The sequence below is a fragment of the Centroberyx affinis genome, unplaced genomic scaffold (genome assembly GCF_046629955.1).
Source record: "Centroberyx affinis isolate AG114_WGS23_722 - 3 ecotype Tasmania unplaced genomic scaffold, CSIRO-AGI_Caff_v1 ptg003223l_1, whole genome shotgun sequence".
Taxonomy (NCBI): domain Eukaryota; kingdom Metazoa; phylum Chordata; class Actinopteri; order Beryciformes; family Berycidae; genus Centroberyx; species Centroberyx affinis.
The window spans coordinates 80,796-97,157 of NW_027281258.1; the positions used below are offsets into that span (position 1 = coordinate 80,796).

The 16,362-nt window shown below is 44.6% G+C and overlaps 1 protein-coding gene across 2 annotated transcripts in view; it reads right to left on the reverse strand.

Moving 5' to 3' along the window:
- sema3aa (sema domain, immunoglobulin domain (Ig), short basic domain, secreted, (semaphorin) 3Aa) overlaps positions 1-16,101 on the reverse strand; it is a 34,185-nt gene extending 18,084 nt beyond the window's left edge. Inside the window, exons 1-3 of one of the 2 annotated variants that reach the window (XM_071538212.1) lie at positions 15,996-16,101; positions 1,969-2,129; positions 202-264 (exon numbers count right to left, since the gene is read on the reverse strand). In XM_071538212.1, coding sequence (XP_071394313.1) covers positions 202-264; positions 1,969-2,129; positions 15,996-16,101 — 330 coding nt within the window. Of the gene's footprint in view, positions 1-201; positions 265-1,968; positions 2,130-15,995 lie in introns of those variants that run through there. The other variant, XM_071538213.1, reaches the window with a different exon arrangement.
- Between the last annotated feature and the right edge of the window lie 261 nt (positions 16,102-16,362).

Below are 16,362 nucleotides of genomic sequence, written 5' to 3' on the forward strand. Positions count from 1 at the left end.
ATATTGGACAATTTAGAGTGCTGGATCCAGGAGACCACTTCCCTTCTGTATTGTTAAACATGTTATCATTATTTAGAAAAAATGCAGGGGATTACATGGGAACAGCTTTCAACACAGGACAGCAATCAAATTTGCATACCAATGGCTGGGAGAGTTGTATGGAAGAAATCAAACGATGATGTCATCATCAATGCAACTTACCCCAAGGTCTTTCCCTGCCCACTTGCATTCATCCCTCTTGGAGGGGGTGGCAGGCCACGCAATCTGTTGGAATGAGAGAGAGAGAGAAAGTCACAATACACCAGAGGAGGAGGGGAGAAACTTTCATGTTGTTACATGGAAAAGGAAGACAGTGAGTCAATGGAGTGAATCAGAGCAGAGCAGGATTCGTGTCATTCAAGGAGAATGCCTGGATTTGTCATAACCATGACTATTTTCACAATGAATGTTCAATTTATAAATTCACAGTATAAGCTGCGTCATATGCATAGTTTATATTGTTGCTTCACAGTTTACCAGCTTCTTTATTTACCACTATATCCCTGGTCATGCTGTCAGCGATGCGTGTACAAGTGATGAATGAGGGATTGTCTTTTTATAGAGGATAGATAGATTGTATCTGAGTGGAGTATTAGAAGGGTTCAGGTGTGTGTAGGCACACTGTAAGTGGAGGATGAATTGAAAATGATGAGAAACAAATTGAGTTCAGAAATGTACCGTGTCTATGTGAAATTGGACAGGATATGACAGACAAGTAGGAATATCAAGTGTGTCCCTATATAAATTTTCATACAGCCTAAATGTGGGTTCTGCCGCAAAGCATGGCATTTGAAAGGTTTAACTCCTTTCTTAAGAAGAGTCACAGTTCAAATCCTGAGCATATGGTTTTACTTTCCACTTTAAATATGAAGGGAAAGCATGCTCTTTTCTGTACTTTGTTTGGAAGAGATAATGCTCTATGTCAAATAAATCATGGCTGTCTACTGTCCTTAACGCCTATCCATCTGTGTCCCCCAGTGTCACATAAAGTATAAGAACACATTACGAGTGTGTGTGTGCATGTGTGAGCTGTAATAAGTAGTGGAAAAATTATTCACACAAAAATTGTGTGGGCTTAAGCTCACTTTTTTGCGGGCGACCACACAGGTGCAGATATATACTGAGAATGTATGCACACGCATGCACATGTATTACATCCATACAATACCTTTGCATGTGCACCCACATGCGCACAACACACATGCAAAGGCAGATATGTGGAGACACACACACACACACACACACACACACACACACACAAACTCTTCATTCCTCATTCTATTCCTAGACTTTATCTTTCCTCTGTATCAGCTGAGTTTTCCTCTCTGGGGAATGTGCAATGCACATTTCAGGGTAATTACATTAGATTTGCTTAATCACTGCTTTTTGGCCCTTATCTTCTAATGACGCATAGATCTGAATAAAAGAGTGAAAGGGAAAAAAAAGACACATCCGAGCCAAGGGCAAGAAGAATTCTGAGACTTTCTCTCTCTCTCTCTGCACCGACTATGTATTTTTCAGTACTTCAGGTCCTCTGCTCAGCTCGCTGCAGCCTGCAGGCAAGTCTGTGTCAATCTTGTGTGTCTATGATAGCGGGCCGAATCAGATAAAAAGACTGTTAACCTAGTGCAGGTGGAGTAATGGAATTATGACCAGCCGTGTCTGGACCAGGAGAGACAGAGGGAAGGAGGGAGGGAGGGAGGAAAAGAGGGAGTAATGGACTCCAGAGGGAATAGAGAGAGGCGGTGGGGGAGGGAGAAGAGAAGAGAAGAGAAGAGAAGAGAAGAGAAGAGAAGAGAAGAGAAGAGAAGAGAAGAGAAGAGAAGAGAAGAGAGAAAAACAGAGTACATTTGTTCAGAGAATGTGAAACAGAGAGAGATGGCAAAGATGCTCAAATAACACCTTGCAACTCAGAACTAGACAACCTACCTGCTTGTGGTCTCTGTTGATGTTGACCAGGTCGAATGAGAAGATGTGGTCCTCGGCTCCGACCAATAGCCTCCCCCGCTCCTCATCCAATAGGAACGTGTCGTAGCTCGAGCTGTTGGCCAAGCCGTTGAAGGTTACAAGGTTACTGGACTCTAACATCTCTGGAAGAGAAGGAGGAGACGACAGAGTGGGTGTTGATACGTGAATACGTGGAAATGGCCGACAGATGATTGAAAGACCGATGAATAGACAGATTGAAAACAAGGAAACATACAGCAGACACACCAAAGCACTTGCTAAATGTACTGAACTAAAATTGCACCTCTTGTGCCAAGTTTGTGCCAAAGATTTTAATTCTGAAGTCCTTTCATGTCAAGAATGCCTGATTGTGTGAAATTAGAACTGCTTTTAGTGTTTCCTCAGTTCCTTATCTACTATATATGTATGAGATAGAGAGTCACAGGCAGACACACACACATAAACATGCACACACATACACACACTCACATACAGACACACGTCAGTCAGGTATAGCGTGAGACCGCTGAGGTGAACACAGCATGACCCAATCAGAGGACACAGTTCAGACTGTTCAGCCGTGTGATTGGTTGAATAATTCATATAGAGTCAGGGCCAGGGGGGACACTGTGTGTGTGTGTGTGGCATTTAGCTGTATGTGGGTTATTATGTGAATTAACATAAAAGTGTGTGTGACTGCACATGCACCTCCAGACAGGACCCTATCCAGATGTACTGTAAGTACTAAAGTACTGTAAACCACTTTGTAGTGTACTAAGTAACAATATTCAATTGGCATTTGAAGGCAAGCAAAACTATTCAATCAGAAAACCAGCACAAGTTTTTCTGTGTCAGACAAGGTTTTAAGGACAGCTAAATTCTGGTCAGACAACAGCCACTCACCTCTGACAAACGCAGTTAAACTTTAATCACCAAGGAAGAGCCCCATTAACCCAGAGGTCAGCTGACACCACAGTAATATACTGAAGTACTACAGTACATTAACAAAGAAGAGCACTCCCTACCTGGACCTAGTTAACCAGTGCTTAAATGTCCAGTAAATATTAATATGAGAGCTTTGTTTTTGTTTGAGTGAACATAATATGCTAAAGTTCAGGCAAGACCAATATACTGTATGAATTTTTCAAATGAGCCAATTTAAGAAAGTGTATTTTTCTTTAAAGTAATAATGTGCAACTTTTTAATGTTCTGCTCTCTATCACCAATCATTTCAACCTATAGCCAGTTCATGAAAGCTTCTACATTTTCTGTTCTAAACATGAGGGGTTTCCCTCTTTCCCAGGAAAAATCCTCTTCTTGCATAGGAAGCGTTTTATGTTTACGGAAGCAACAACAGCAGTTTTTCGGGAATAAATATAAGAAGGTAGAAAAAATATAAGAAGCCGCAGTCTACATTGAGTGTCTGCTGGGGCAGTGCCTAGATTGAGTGCAAAACACCAAAGCAATGACCGCTTATCGCTAAAGGTGCCAATGAATCTTGTGGATTATCACTTTAAGATCCAAAATTAAAAAAATAAATTTTTAATCAAATTTGAGAATAAATTACAGAATAAGAGCAGCAGTTAAACTCCTAAAATGTAATAATAATCAGAGTGGTTAACTTCACATTTTGAATTGACTGAATCACAATTGATTGAATAGAAAATGAATTCACCCCCATGGCTGTAACCATCTGCATCAATTTAGACTGTCAAGGACCAACATGTGCTCTGCATTGGCACCACAGGTACATGGTATAGCATGAGCATCAGCACCGCTATCACACAACATCATCCATCATCATCTCTGTCACACACATGATTGCATGACATGCACGCACGCCGACACACAATCATCTATACAGAAAAGCAGACAAGCGTGAACACACACATGCGCACAAACACATACACACACACACACACACACACACATTCACCCAGGCCAATGGGCTGTGATCTCCCTGATCTCCCCCCCAAAGCTCTGATTGACGGGCTGCTATAGGAGCCATCTGCGCCCACTCACACTGGGTAAGATCTTGGACATCTGTGTCTACAAAAAAAGGGGGAATTTGATAGAGGGATGAAGGAATGGAAGGGTCGACGGAAGAAGCGGCATGTCAACCATCCCTCTGTATGGAGTGCGAGTGGGGTGGGTGAGGACTGCGAGAGGGAGTGGCCGTCACCTAATAAAGAGGGTTGCAGCTCATCTGCGTCAGTGGGATTTTGGTTTGAGGGCAAAGTTTGAGGCTTGGGAAATGGAGCGGGTGGGCTTGGGCATGAATGGAAGTGAGTGTGTGTGTGTGTGTGTGTGTGTGTGTGCGTGTGTGTTTGTATGGGTGTGAGAGGTCATTTCATGACCTCTCACACCCATACAACCTGGCATGCACATATGTACACACACCTCTGCAACTGAAGGTCATCTCAGACAGCAATATCATAGCACACCGACCAGGATGATCAAACCATTCACAGTTAAGAGGTGTAGTCAACGACTCTCAGGCCATTCCGTTGTCATGCGGTGGCCAATCAGATAACCCCTTTATTCTCAATTGACCAGACATAGCATCCCAGCGCCAGGAAATGAGTTGGAGAAGAGAAGTAAGGAAATGCGATTTCCAGTCGACAGAATGCCGGAGGAGGTCTTCTTATGTTTCAGCTATGAAGTAGAGGAAAAAGAAATGGATGTGGCAGCGGGCCAAAGTAGGTTTAAAATGGGGATGAAATGGAAAAAGAAATGGTTTTAGGCTATATAACATTTCAAACTCATAAGTGTATTGAAAGTTTAAAAAAGAGCTGGTGAGAATTTAAAAAGAAAGAGAGAAAAAGAGTGGCAAATAGGAAGACTGAAAGAGAAACAAAAAGAATAAAAAAATGAGCGAACCAGAGAAGAACTGAACAATATCCTCTGCCTTCTCTCTGTTTCCAGTTAGGACAGACTTTTCTCAGCTCCTCTTCACTGCCATTTTGGCTCTGGATGTGACGACCCAGATCATCGAGAAGTGCGAGGCTGGAGCTGCACCCGGGGAGCCAGGAATGCGATCCGAAATGGCAGCCCGCGAGGTCCGTCACGAAAGGTTTCCCCCAGATGGAGCGAAGAAAAAACACACGCACGTATTTCAACACGTGGCGATCTCTGACAAAGACAAGGTGGCCCGTGCACGTACACACACACACACACACACACACACACGCAGGCACACAAAAATATACACAGAGAGGCTTTATCTGCGCTGGGATCTACTGTGGTTTAGAGAATTGAGGGAACTGGGGCGTGAGCACCTAAGGACCTCCAACTTAAACACAGACACGCTCGTTTGGAAACGGCTGCATGAGCACATACACAGCACAGCTCATACAAAATATAGTAAACAAGCAAGGACAAGCATACGTACACTGAATGCACATATGTATGCAAACACAGCACATGCACGTGTACACACACACACCGACCCCCCACACACACACAGACACAGACACAAAGCAGCTTCTACATGAATTCACTAGTAGAGCACAACTCCCTCTACTATGGTCTGCTTTTAAAATGCAAACAAGCACGCTCACCACACCCTCAAACTACGACACGAATATATTAATATTGAACTAAATTTTTGCACCGCATCAAGTCCCCCTGTGAACACAGACACAGACACACACACACACACACAAACACACACACCTCTTCCCAGACCAAGTTGTAATCCAATCAGTATTTCTGCTTATGCAGCACGAACTAGTGGAACAGTGAGCGCACTCAGCAGCTTCCACCTTTCACACACTCCCTGCCCCTGTACCCCCCAACACACACACACACACACACACACACACACACATGTTCCCTGGACTTACACTGGACACACATTCAAACACACATACACAGCCATGCCACATACCCCTCACCACACACAGTCTGCTTACACTAGACGCTGGACACACAGACACATACAATTTAAACACATATACATATACGCATGCATACACATTCCATTCACCCAGCACACACACACATACACACACACACACACACTCATCACTACACAGTCTGCTCAGTCCCCCCCCCCCCCCCCCGCAGCACACAGACCTCTCTCTTGTTACACACATCCTCTGTCTGCCTGCTCTCCTTCACTCACACTTTCTCTCTTTCACACAGAAAAGTACACACATGCACACTCACACACCCTGGCACATATGCAAACATGCCCAACGACATATATGCAAACACGTGCACAGGCACGCCCGCCTATAACACACCTATGTGCATCCAATGACTTTTTGTGGAACCTTTGCCTTGGCTATAGTAAAGTGTTTAGGTATTAGTGAATCTGGAGCCAGCATATGTGACCAGTTATGCGAATCTATGACCAGGATGCGTGTGTGTGTGTGTGTGTGTGTGTGTGTATACATCTATATACAGTATATCCATACGTAGTACAAGAGTGAGTACTGATGTGTTTACTCGTGCATCTTCATATTCACTGCATGCAGGCTCGGTGCATATTCAAGGACGCCCCTTGAAACTGGCAAACACGAGCAAATTCATTCAAATAAATTATCATCTGTCCCTCTGTCGTACGCCATTATGGAAAATAACCTGGCTCTTGTCTTAAAAAGCCCCCTGAAAAAAAAAAAGAGAGAACCACATTCAAAACTCAAGTGCAATTGTCTGTGGAGTGCACTTCACTCCCCCATTCTCCAAACAGACAGGCGTTTTAGACGCCTACGCGCCACGCAATAGCAGAATAATGAAACTGCATGAAAGAAAGGCGACAGGGCATTAAATTATGTTTATCTGAATGTGTGTGTGTATGTGTGTTTGTGTGTGTGTGTGTGCGTGTTTGAGTGACGCGAAACATAAAAGCGTTGCCTGACAGAGGAAAACACTCGACTGAGACTTAACAGATGGGTAATATTCCATTAAACTAATGCAACACTTGTTCATATACAGTTAAGGTTTTACAAGAGGAGAGAAGTTTTCAATATGTAACAAGGTGTTTAAATGACACATTTTACTTCTTCATTTCCTGTCTGTTGGCGCTGCTTCCTTTTTCCTTTTTCTCTACATTTGGCAGAAGGTGCGTGACTTGGACCCAATGGGAGCGTTTCTGTGTTTCGTCAGTGTGCGAGTGTGTGTTATTGCATGGATGCATGGACACACGTGTGTTACAAAAGAGCTACTCCGAGTGGACATCCACAATGACAGGCAGGGAAGAAAAGAAAACGACAGCTGAAAAAGAACCGGCGCAGAAAAGTACACATGTTTATCTTTCAAATACGAGGCCAGACTCAGAACAGCAGAGACGTGCTGTTAATATCTCCAGTGGTTTGGCTTGGCATGTCGACCTCTCTCTCTCTCTCTCTCTCTCTCTCTTCTAACCCTGCGTCCAAATGCTTTCTCTGTTCTCTGTGTGTGGCGCGGTGCGGATTTTCGCCGCTCTCGCGCTGGCCTCCGCCACAAAACACAGGTGTCAGAGAAAAAGACGAGGCAGGCGCTCCATGGAAATTTGCTGAGAGCTTTGCTTAACAAAGTGTTCGAATGTTATCCCTAAGCCCAAGGATATCCACACATGCCTCAAAAGTTCACCTCCCCCCTCTCTCTCTCTCTCCCTCTCTCTCTCCTTTTCTAAGCACAGTTGCAGGTGTGGGTTGGTTTCCATGGTAACCGTCTGTACAACACAACCTGGGCCGATGGATTTCTCATTCAGGTCCGGTTGAGTGACAGCTCTGACAGGAAATGCGCTACCGTACGCGCAGGGTGCCGTGAACCCTGCGACACGGGCTGAGAATAAAAAGCGCTCTGCTGTGTGTTTAATATCAAGGGATAGAGAATGTGTGTGTGAATAAAGTGTGTGTGGGTTGACAGCCAATGTAAATGTGTAAGAACATTTGTGTTGTATCCATACTAAATCACTTTGTACCTCAGAATGAGTGAAAGAATGAGTGAGTTTTGTCTGATTCCATTTCTTTGAACTGAAATATACACCCGAGAAACAGATTCATGTATTTCTATTTTTCAGTTTAAGTGACTCCTAGTTATAATTCATAAGCATATATTCCATCTTATGAGACATTTTAATGCCATATTCTGTACCATGACAAGTCTACTTTTAGATCACCCCTATGTTCAACCATAGGATGTGAATCAGAAGGGCTAACAAGGAAAAACGCGACCACATCCCAAACCACGAGGCATCTATATGAGTAGTCTAAGTATGTGTTGAATTTCACCATACAGCACCATTCATCTCTCTCTACCCAAATACTAGATTTCCTAGTCACCGCACAACATTCCTGTCCTGCCTTGATCCACAGTGGGAAAGACAGAGAGGCACAGAGAGAAAGAGAGAGAGAGAGGGAGAGAGAGAGAGAGAGAGAGAGAGAGAGAGAGAGAGAGAGAGATAGAGAGAGAGAGAGAGAGAGAGAGCAAGAGCACAGATATACAAAAAGGAGTTGACAGAAGAAAAGAAAAGCAGAGAGGCAGACAGAAAGATAGACAAAAAAGATGAGAAATTACGAGAGTAAAATGCAAAGACAGTGATGGCAAGCTAAGTAGAAACACAAGCAGAGGGGAAAAAAAAAACATACACACACATACAACAAAAGCGGTTGAATATGGAACCATTTCATTAGTGTGTGTCTCCTCCTGTCATTGGACGGCTGGACCACAGAGAGTGGATTTCCACCAGCCCTGCGACCACAGACGGCTAGAGGCCCAGCCGTGCCCACCGCAGAAGGCCCACTCACACACCACTAAATGCTCACGGTATAACCAGGCCGCTCTGTCTCTGGTTCTGATTACTCTCAAGGAAAAAACACACACAAACACATACAGAGACACACACAGGGACACCCTTGCAAATCTACATGTTCACTTTTGCATGCAAATATACTCAAAAAGACTCATCCAGTATGCACACACTTGTTTGAATGTGAACAAGCACACTTGTACACATAGACAGGCATAGATCTGCAGAAGCACCCTCGGGGCTTGTGTATCCATGCACACACACACACACACACGCAAAATCACAACGTCCCATCCCCACAGCCTCAAAGCTGTGCTGAAAGGGAGAGATAGTGCTATCAGGAGGCAGAGTGATGGATAGAGCGGGAGAGGAACGGGGCTGTGGTTAGCGCGGTCGTGTCTGGAGACCTGGCCTGTTAGCGCAGCCTGTCAGCTGCACAGTGCAGCTCAACTCCAGCACTGCCGTCTTATTAGAGATTAATAAGGCATTGCTACAGATCTGAACATGTTCTGGGTATACTGTACTGTAAATGTAAATGCACCAATGGAATACAGGCACTCAAGCACAGATCCACAGGCACAGGCGCTCACTTCAGCTCTATTCGGACAACTGCACTGCAAGTGGTCAAGATTTGGATTTCCTGAAGTAGAACTTTAAGTTTGCACTAAAAAAATCCTTTCAAAACCTTCCTCTATACATTCCATTACTGCCTCTGTTTATCGTGACAGGAGGAAGAAAGGAGGAGAAATCATGCATCTAGAAAAGAAAAGGAGAAAGGAAATTGTGCGCCAAAAAAATGTAAAACTGAAATTACTGCGAGTTTGATTCACACAGGATTAGTATTATCAGGGGATCTCTATCGTCACCAAAATATGGTAGGCAATTAAAAAAAGTTGGATTTTTTACTTCACAAAATACAGACATGGCACCTTTGCATGCACAATCTCTACAATCACTGGACATCCCCAGGTAATTTTAGTCCTATGCAAATATATATTATACTCTAGACTTTCTCCACTGACTTTTATCTTTCTCTCTCTTTATCTGCCTCTCCTTTTCTTTGTCTACATCTGTCCGTCTGTCCTTCAGTCTCTCTTTCAGTAGAGATGTTCCCCTCATTTGTAACATGACTCTGGCCGGAGTGAATGGTGCTCCCACTCTCCATCTGACTGACAAGACTTAGCAGGTGGCAGGACCCATTCATACCCACGGTGCAGCAATCTCCACCACGCTGTAACCCAAGCCCACGTCTAGAACACAAGTGTCCTACTCCCAAACACACACACACACACATACACACAGATGTACAGACAGGATATTTTTCTGTGTGCATGTACATACAGTGCTTATGTACACACAGACATAAAAACAGACTTAAAAATGTACACACATTAGAACATACACAAGTGCTGACACTGCGCCCAAAACACATACTCCCCCGAACAAACACACACACCAACAAAAATACTGAGTCCCTCTGCTGTTGTAGCCTATGAGCACACATCCAGAATGTTGTTGATGATCTGTTTCGTTTTAATGGCGTTTACTACAGCGAATAGCAAAGTAGTTAGAACTTTTTATGAACCATTAAAAACCCATCTTGGGAAATACATGCCATTCCACCCAAACACATCAACTTGGAAAGCAAACAACAGAGAAATGCTATTGAAAGGTCACAAAACTTGCAAACTATGCTATACTATGTTGCAATATAGGATGATGTTAACAAACTCATTGCAACAACTCTAATCGTTCCTCCCGCATTCCTGCATCAACTTAAACCACATATAGTAAGATGAGACTGATATGAAACAATCGTTGATAACACACAACATCCACAGTGCTTTTACAATCAGCCTCCTCTATAGCATTAGTATGCAAGCTTAAAACTGCAACAAAAACATTTGACATATTTTTCAATGACTTGATGAATGGCTTTTTGTTTTGGCGTGGCGTCATTGCATAATTATTTGCGGGCCGCTGCGTGTCAGCACAAACACGGAAGGAAACAGGGGCACACACACACACACACACACACTTGCACATGCACACACACACAGAATAAACTTTATTATGCCATCTATCAACTTGTGGACTAGGGTGGTGGGAGTTTGCCCAACATTGCGGTCGGGTATGTGAGTCAATGTATTGTAATGTAACATATTCTGGGTGGGATGTGAGCATAGCGGAAAAGCAAGTCACAGCAAAACATAGGTTACTGGACAAGACATGGTAGTGGAATGTAGCATTCTTGTGGGAGCAAAGGGAAGATGGGGGTAGACTCAGTGTGTGTGTGTGTGTGTGTGTGTGTGTGTGTGTATGTGTGTCCAAATACAGTGAGTTGAAAAGAGGGATAGCCAAAAGATATGTATCAACTGAGCCGCAATCAAAGAGACAGGAAAAGGAGACAAGCAAAGAAAATACAAACACACACACACACACAAAGACACACACACAGCCTGCATGGAGACTGTACTTAGGGTCTGCGGTGTTGTGGTTCCTTGAGAAGCGGCTGAGAGAGGGGGGAAGAGAGAGAGAGAGAGAGAGAGAGAGAGAGAGAGAGAGAGGGAGAGAGTGGGATGGAGGCAGACATCTCCAGAGTTGGCGCGTTGGGAGAACACCTTATAATTATCTACATCCGCTCTGTCAGCCCCAGCCCACAGAATGGACAGATCCAACAGAGAGAGAGAGAGAGAGAGAGAGAGAGAGAGAAAGAGAAAGAGAAAGAGAGAGAGAAAGAGAGAAAGAGAGAGACAGGGAGACTCACGTGTAGTCAGACGCGCACACGCATAAAAAGTATGCATACACAAGACACACTGATGCAGCAACACGCATGCAAACACCCACAAACATACATACATACACATATTCACAAACAGGCACACCCACACACACACACACACACACACAGACACACACACAAATACACATAAATACGTAGAGACAGGCTTATTATGGGGCTCAGTCCAGACTGCGTTGAGTGCGGTTCCACACCAAGTGTCTATTTTGAAAGGTTGTAAGCCAATTCCAAATTCCCTGTCTCTTTCTCAGTCTCGCTCTCTCTTTCTTCCTCAGTTCCACCCATCCAGCCAGCATGGGGCGGCTGGGACGACATTAAGAGGTTATAGGATCCATAATTACCCGGCCGAGGGTAATTATCAGGTTGTTTAACGAGGCCTCTAAAGTTCTGATATGCCGCCGTTGGCTTGCTGGCTCTGTTTTGAGGATCACAATAGGGTCAAGTTTTACAGTCCCACGGGTCTCTCCCATACTCTGTGAATTCAGTGTGTGCTGCACATGCGTCGGTCGACCTTTAGGGGTCAGCGTTTCTCCTGATGGCTACTTGCTCTCACAGTGTGAGAGTGTGCTGTGCATGGACTGGGTTCAGGTATGTGGTTGTGCGCAGGTATCCATTGATCCATGGGAATGTATCACTGTTGTATCCTTGTAACCTCATATGCCTGCTGTATTGCGGTAGTCATCATAGTGACATTGTGGCATTTCCAGCAGGAAATATCAGATAGCCTGGGTTTTGCTGCATTAAAGCACCGCCATCCATGATAATGATTTTTATATTTTGATCAAATTAATGGTCCTTTTGCTGGTGAAATATACACTTTCAGTAGGAAATCAAATTACCTATGTTTTGGTACGTTTAAGTACCACTCATCACAATATTGATTTCTACATGGGCCTTCACATTTGCGATAAAATGATATCAACAAGCTTAAAACCTTTGCTAAGCAGGATTATTTTAGCTTGGACTCGAGTTTCGCCTTATGTCTCTTTCTCTCCTTATGTTACTTGTCAAGGCGAGGAAAGGAAGAGCTATTTTAGTCTCAAGGAGAAGAGGAAAATCATTAACTCTGTGATCATCGTTCTGTCCCTATGAAGCCAGATCCTTCTCTTTGAATGTCTAACTGACCCCACTGGGAAATCATTTACTCTGCACTTGCTGTGCCAGCCGTCCCATGAGAGGTCATTCTATCTACCTGCCTCCATTCCTCAGTCCCCCTACCACTCAAACTGCTCGCTCTGCAATCATTTGACTGTCCTCTCCGGGAGAAGAAAATCGCTCACTTTGCGCTTGTCTGACTCTCCGTCCCTGGAGATGTGTCTTCAGCGCTCGTTTGAGGATGATTCCGTAGGACCCCGCTCAAACGCTTGCTGTTCATTTAACTGCCTGAATCACGGGCCCCCGCTCGTACACTCTGTGCTCTTGCGACTGTCCTACTCAAGCACCTCGCTCGCTCATTTGCTCTGCGCTCGTCTGATTTTCCTACTCAAGGGCCCTGCTCGCTCTTTCGCTCGGCACTTGTTTGACTGTCCTTCCCAGGAGGATTCCTCCTTGTCGTTTATTTGACTTAATTACTATGCTGGCTTCGCAGAGGGAGAGGGGATGAGTGACACTTCACTTAACGACCAGCCTCCCTTCCTTCTGCCTAGTCTACTGTATGTCTGCCAGCTTTTCCTTCATTAAAGCAAATCTCCTCCCTCCCACCATCGCTCCCACCGTGCCTCCATCCTTCCCTTCCTCCCTCCATCCGCCAGTGTGTGGGTGTTAACAGAGAACCGTCCCTTGACAGGCATCAAGAGAGCCATCAAACACCTGTGGGCCCCTCTAGCACCGAGACACAAATGCAGACACCAGCAAGCGTTAACACACAAAGACAGCGGCACACCATACACTCGCATACTCACACACACATAGACTCACACAATGACGTGCATATATAAACAGCAGTGCCTGCAAACAGCAGTGTGTAATCACACATATTTGCAGAAACACTGATTCCAATGCTCACAGACGGCTGCATACAAATCCACATACACAAGGATGCACACATACTGTACAATAACAGACAAAGATACATGTGCTTGTGCATATACAGTATATACTGTACATATACATGCACACACACACAAAACCAGGTGTCTAATTATCTGAGCGCAAGTCACATCTGACACGTTTTGCCTCACTAAAACACACACAAACTAACACACCACTTACAGTCTAAGGGGAGGAAATCACAAGAGAGGGTGTTGAGTTCTCACACCAAGACGTGGCAAGAACATTCACACACACACACACACACACACACACACACACACACACACACACACACGCACACACACATAAACGCACAGGCACATAAACAAACAAGGAGTCTTTGATGTACTTTTAGCAAAAATAATTTCACATCCACAAAAGTACATCTATCATGACTACCACTCTTTCTCAACCGAACTGCCAGCTTGGGCTAGTTTGATGGCGCGCATCCATCACTCATAACGTCAATGTGGACTTTGATGCTTGATGACATATTTCTTGTCTAGTATGTTGTCAGCAACATGTTAACTTGTCAGAATGAAGAGTGGCGGGGATCAGAAAATGGGGCAGGGAGGAACCGTATTCACATTCTTTAGACAGATGGATCTATGGGCTGAGATTTTCCCATCATGCCTCGGGGCTAGATTGTGGGCGAACTGTTATCATGGAGCCCAGGGGATGTATGATTTGTAGCAGGTAACTTCAACTTTGTTTCTGTGGTGATATATTTCTTGTCCCTGTGGTAAATGCTCGTCACCACGGCTTAACATCATCTGTCATGCCACTCCAGATCATTCCAACCCTGGCACACCACAAGACACTGCTGTCCTTCTGTGTCATGGCCCACTGCACTACTTTATTAAACTTTGAGATGCAATAGCCACCATCTTTATTTCAGAATCCAGCCTGCACAATCATAATGCACTTAGAAGTTGAAAGGGTGATATATGAAAATATACCATACCAAAATTACAACTTGCACTGCATCTAAAGAATAAAACATGTCATACACTAGGCCTCTAAACATAAGTTACACAAAACGTTTTGGCCAAAGATAGAAAATGAATTAGAGTGATAAACACCATATTCACCACCTTCGAGACTGGAATTCCTATTTTCCCCACCGTGGATTGAAAAAATGTACGACAACAAAGCTTTGGGTGATAGTCAAACACACAAGGGGACTTTTAACCGCATAACCTTGTTTTCAGCCGCAAAATGAGGTCAAATCGGCCTGTTCATAAATTTTCAGAGGGCATGTTTTACGAGGAAAACGGGACGAAAATAAAGAATTGAAAGACCACACTCTCAGCCGTATACTTTCGGTCATGTTTTAAAACAAAGAACCACAATAGCCTCCCTCACCGACATTAAAAAGCAAAAAAACCTTCCCAAAATATGCCAAAAATGTTGCCAGTTATTTCTAGCTGAGATGAAAAGTCTGCTATTACAAAGAGCCTGATTTAGTGTAGGGTGTGAGAGAGGAGATGAGACACACAGAGAAAGAGAGAGAGAGAGAGAGAGACAGAGAGAGGGAGAGAGAGGGAGGAGGAGAGGACGAGCCGGCGCTCCGCAGTCTCCCCTCAAAATAACACAGGAGAGAGAATAACATGTTTGCTGTATACGTCAAAAACTTACACGTGCACTGTATAAAAAGACACACAGAAACTCCCTCTCATTCTCTACCATTACAATCTATCGCAAATATCCCCTTAATGTATTGGCATTAAATCAACATGGATATATAGTTCCCCCTTTAAACAAAACCAGAACTCTCCAACTGCTGGATCCATTTGGAGATACAGTAATGAGAACTGGGGAGACCTGCACAGCTCCTTAAAGAAAGGCTCTGTGTCACGACAGAAGCAGATCCCCCCCTTTTTTAGGAGTTTTTGGGACAGAAGCCATTAAAACAGAGGCTCTACTGCCTGTTCAGAGCACTTAACAGGGCTGTACAGTACTAGCAGAAGGCGACAGCACAAGGGGAAAATTGGTACAGGGGCCAATACATACATTTAACTTCAGGCAAGAGCCCTTCCTCGGCATATGGAAGCAATCTGACTATTTGTAAGAAGGAGAATTGTGAATTCTGAGAGACAGGGGAGAGAAAGTCAGAAGGAAGGAGTGAGTTAACGGGAGAGAGGAATATAGAAGAAGGCTAAGCAGAGAGGTAGAAAGCTGTATGCTGACCGAGAGGGAGAAAGAGTGAATGAGGGAGACACTGAGGCAGAAATAGATACCCAGAAATAGAGGAGGAAAAATAGATAGTAAACATTAGAAAGGATGGATAAAAGGAAAAGCATGAAAGAGTGCCCACAGAAAAGAAAACAAAGATCTACAAGGCAAGCTAGTCTACATTAAAAGCACCAGCAACCACCGCGGTCCCACATATCCTGGAGGCTTGCACCAGAGCCAGGGGAGAACAGAGAATGGGCTTACCCTTGTACGAGAGCTTTAGCCTGGGTACGTTGTGCTTGGGCTCCCCTCCTCTTCCCAGCTGCACCGCCCCGCACAGCAGCACTACAATCCCAAACAGGTAATCCATGGTGCTGGAGCGCTGCTGGCTGGCCTCCAGACCAGGGGGCACTCACACCCCGACCAGTGCCCCGAGATGAGTGTCTCCCGCTGGGGTACGCCGAACCCAGAGAGTCCCTCCCTGGGAAGGAAGATCCACACGAGCCCTGAAAGTGGAGGGTCCAGGCGGGGAGAAAAATCCTGGTTGCGCTCCCCAGATCAGAGTGCAGATTGTGGGGGGACTTCTGTAGTGTGAAGCGGGGGGCGGGGGGGCGCTCACATGGCTCCCCGT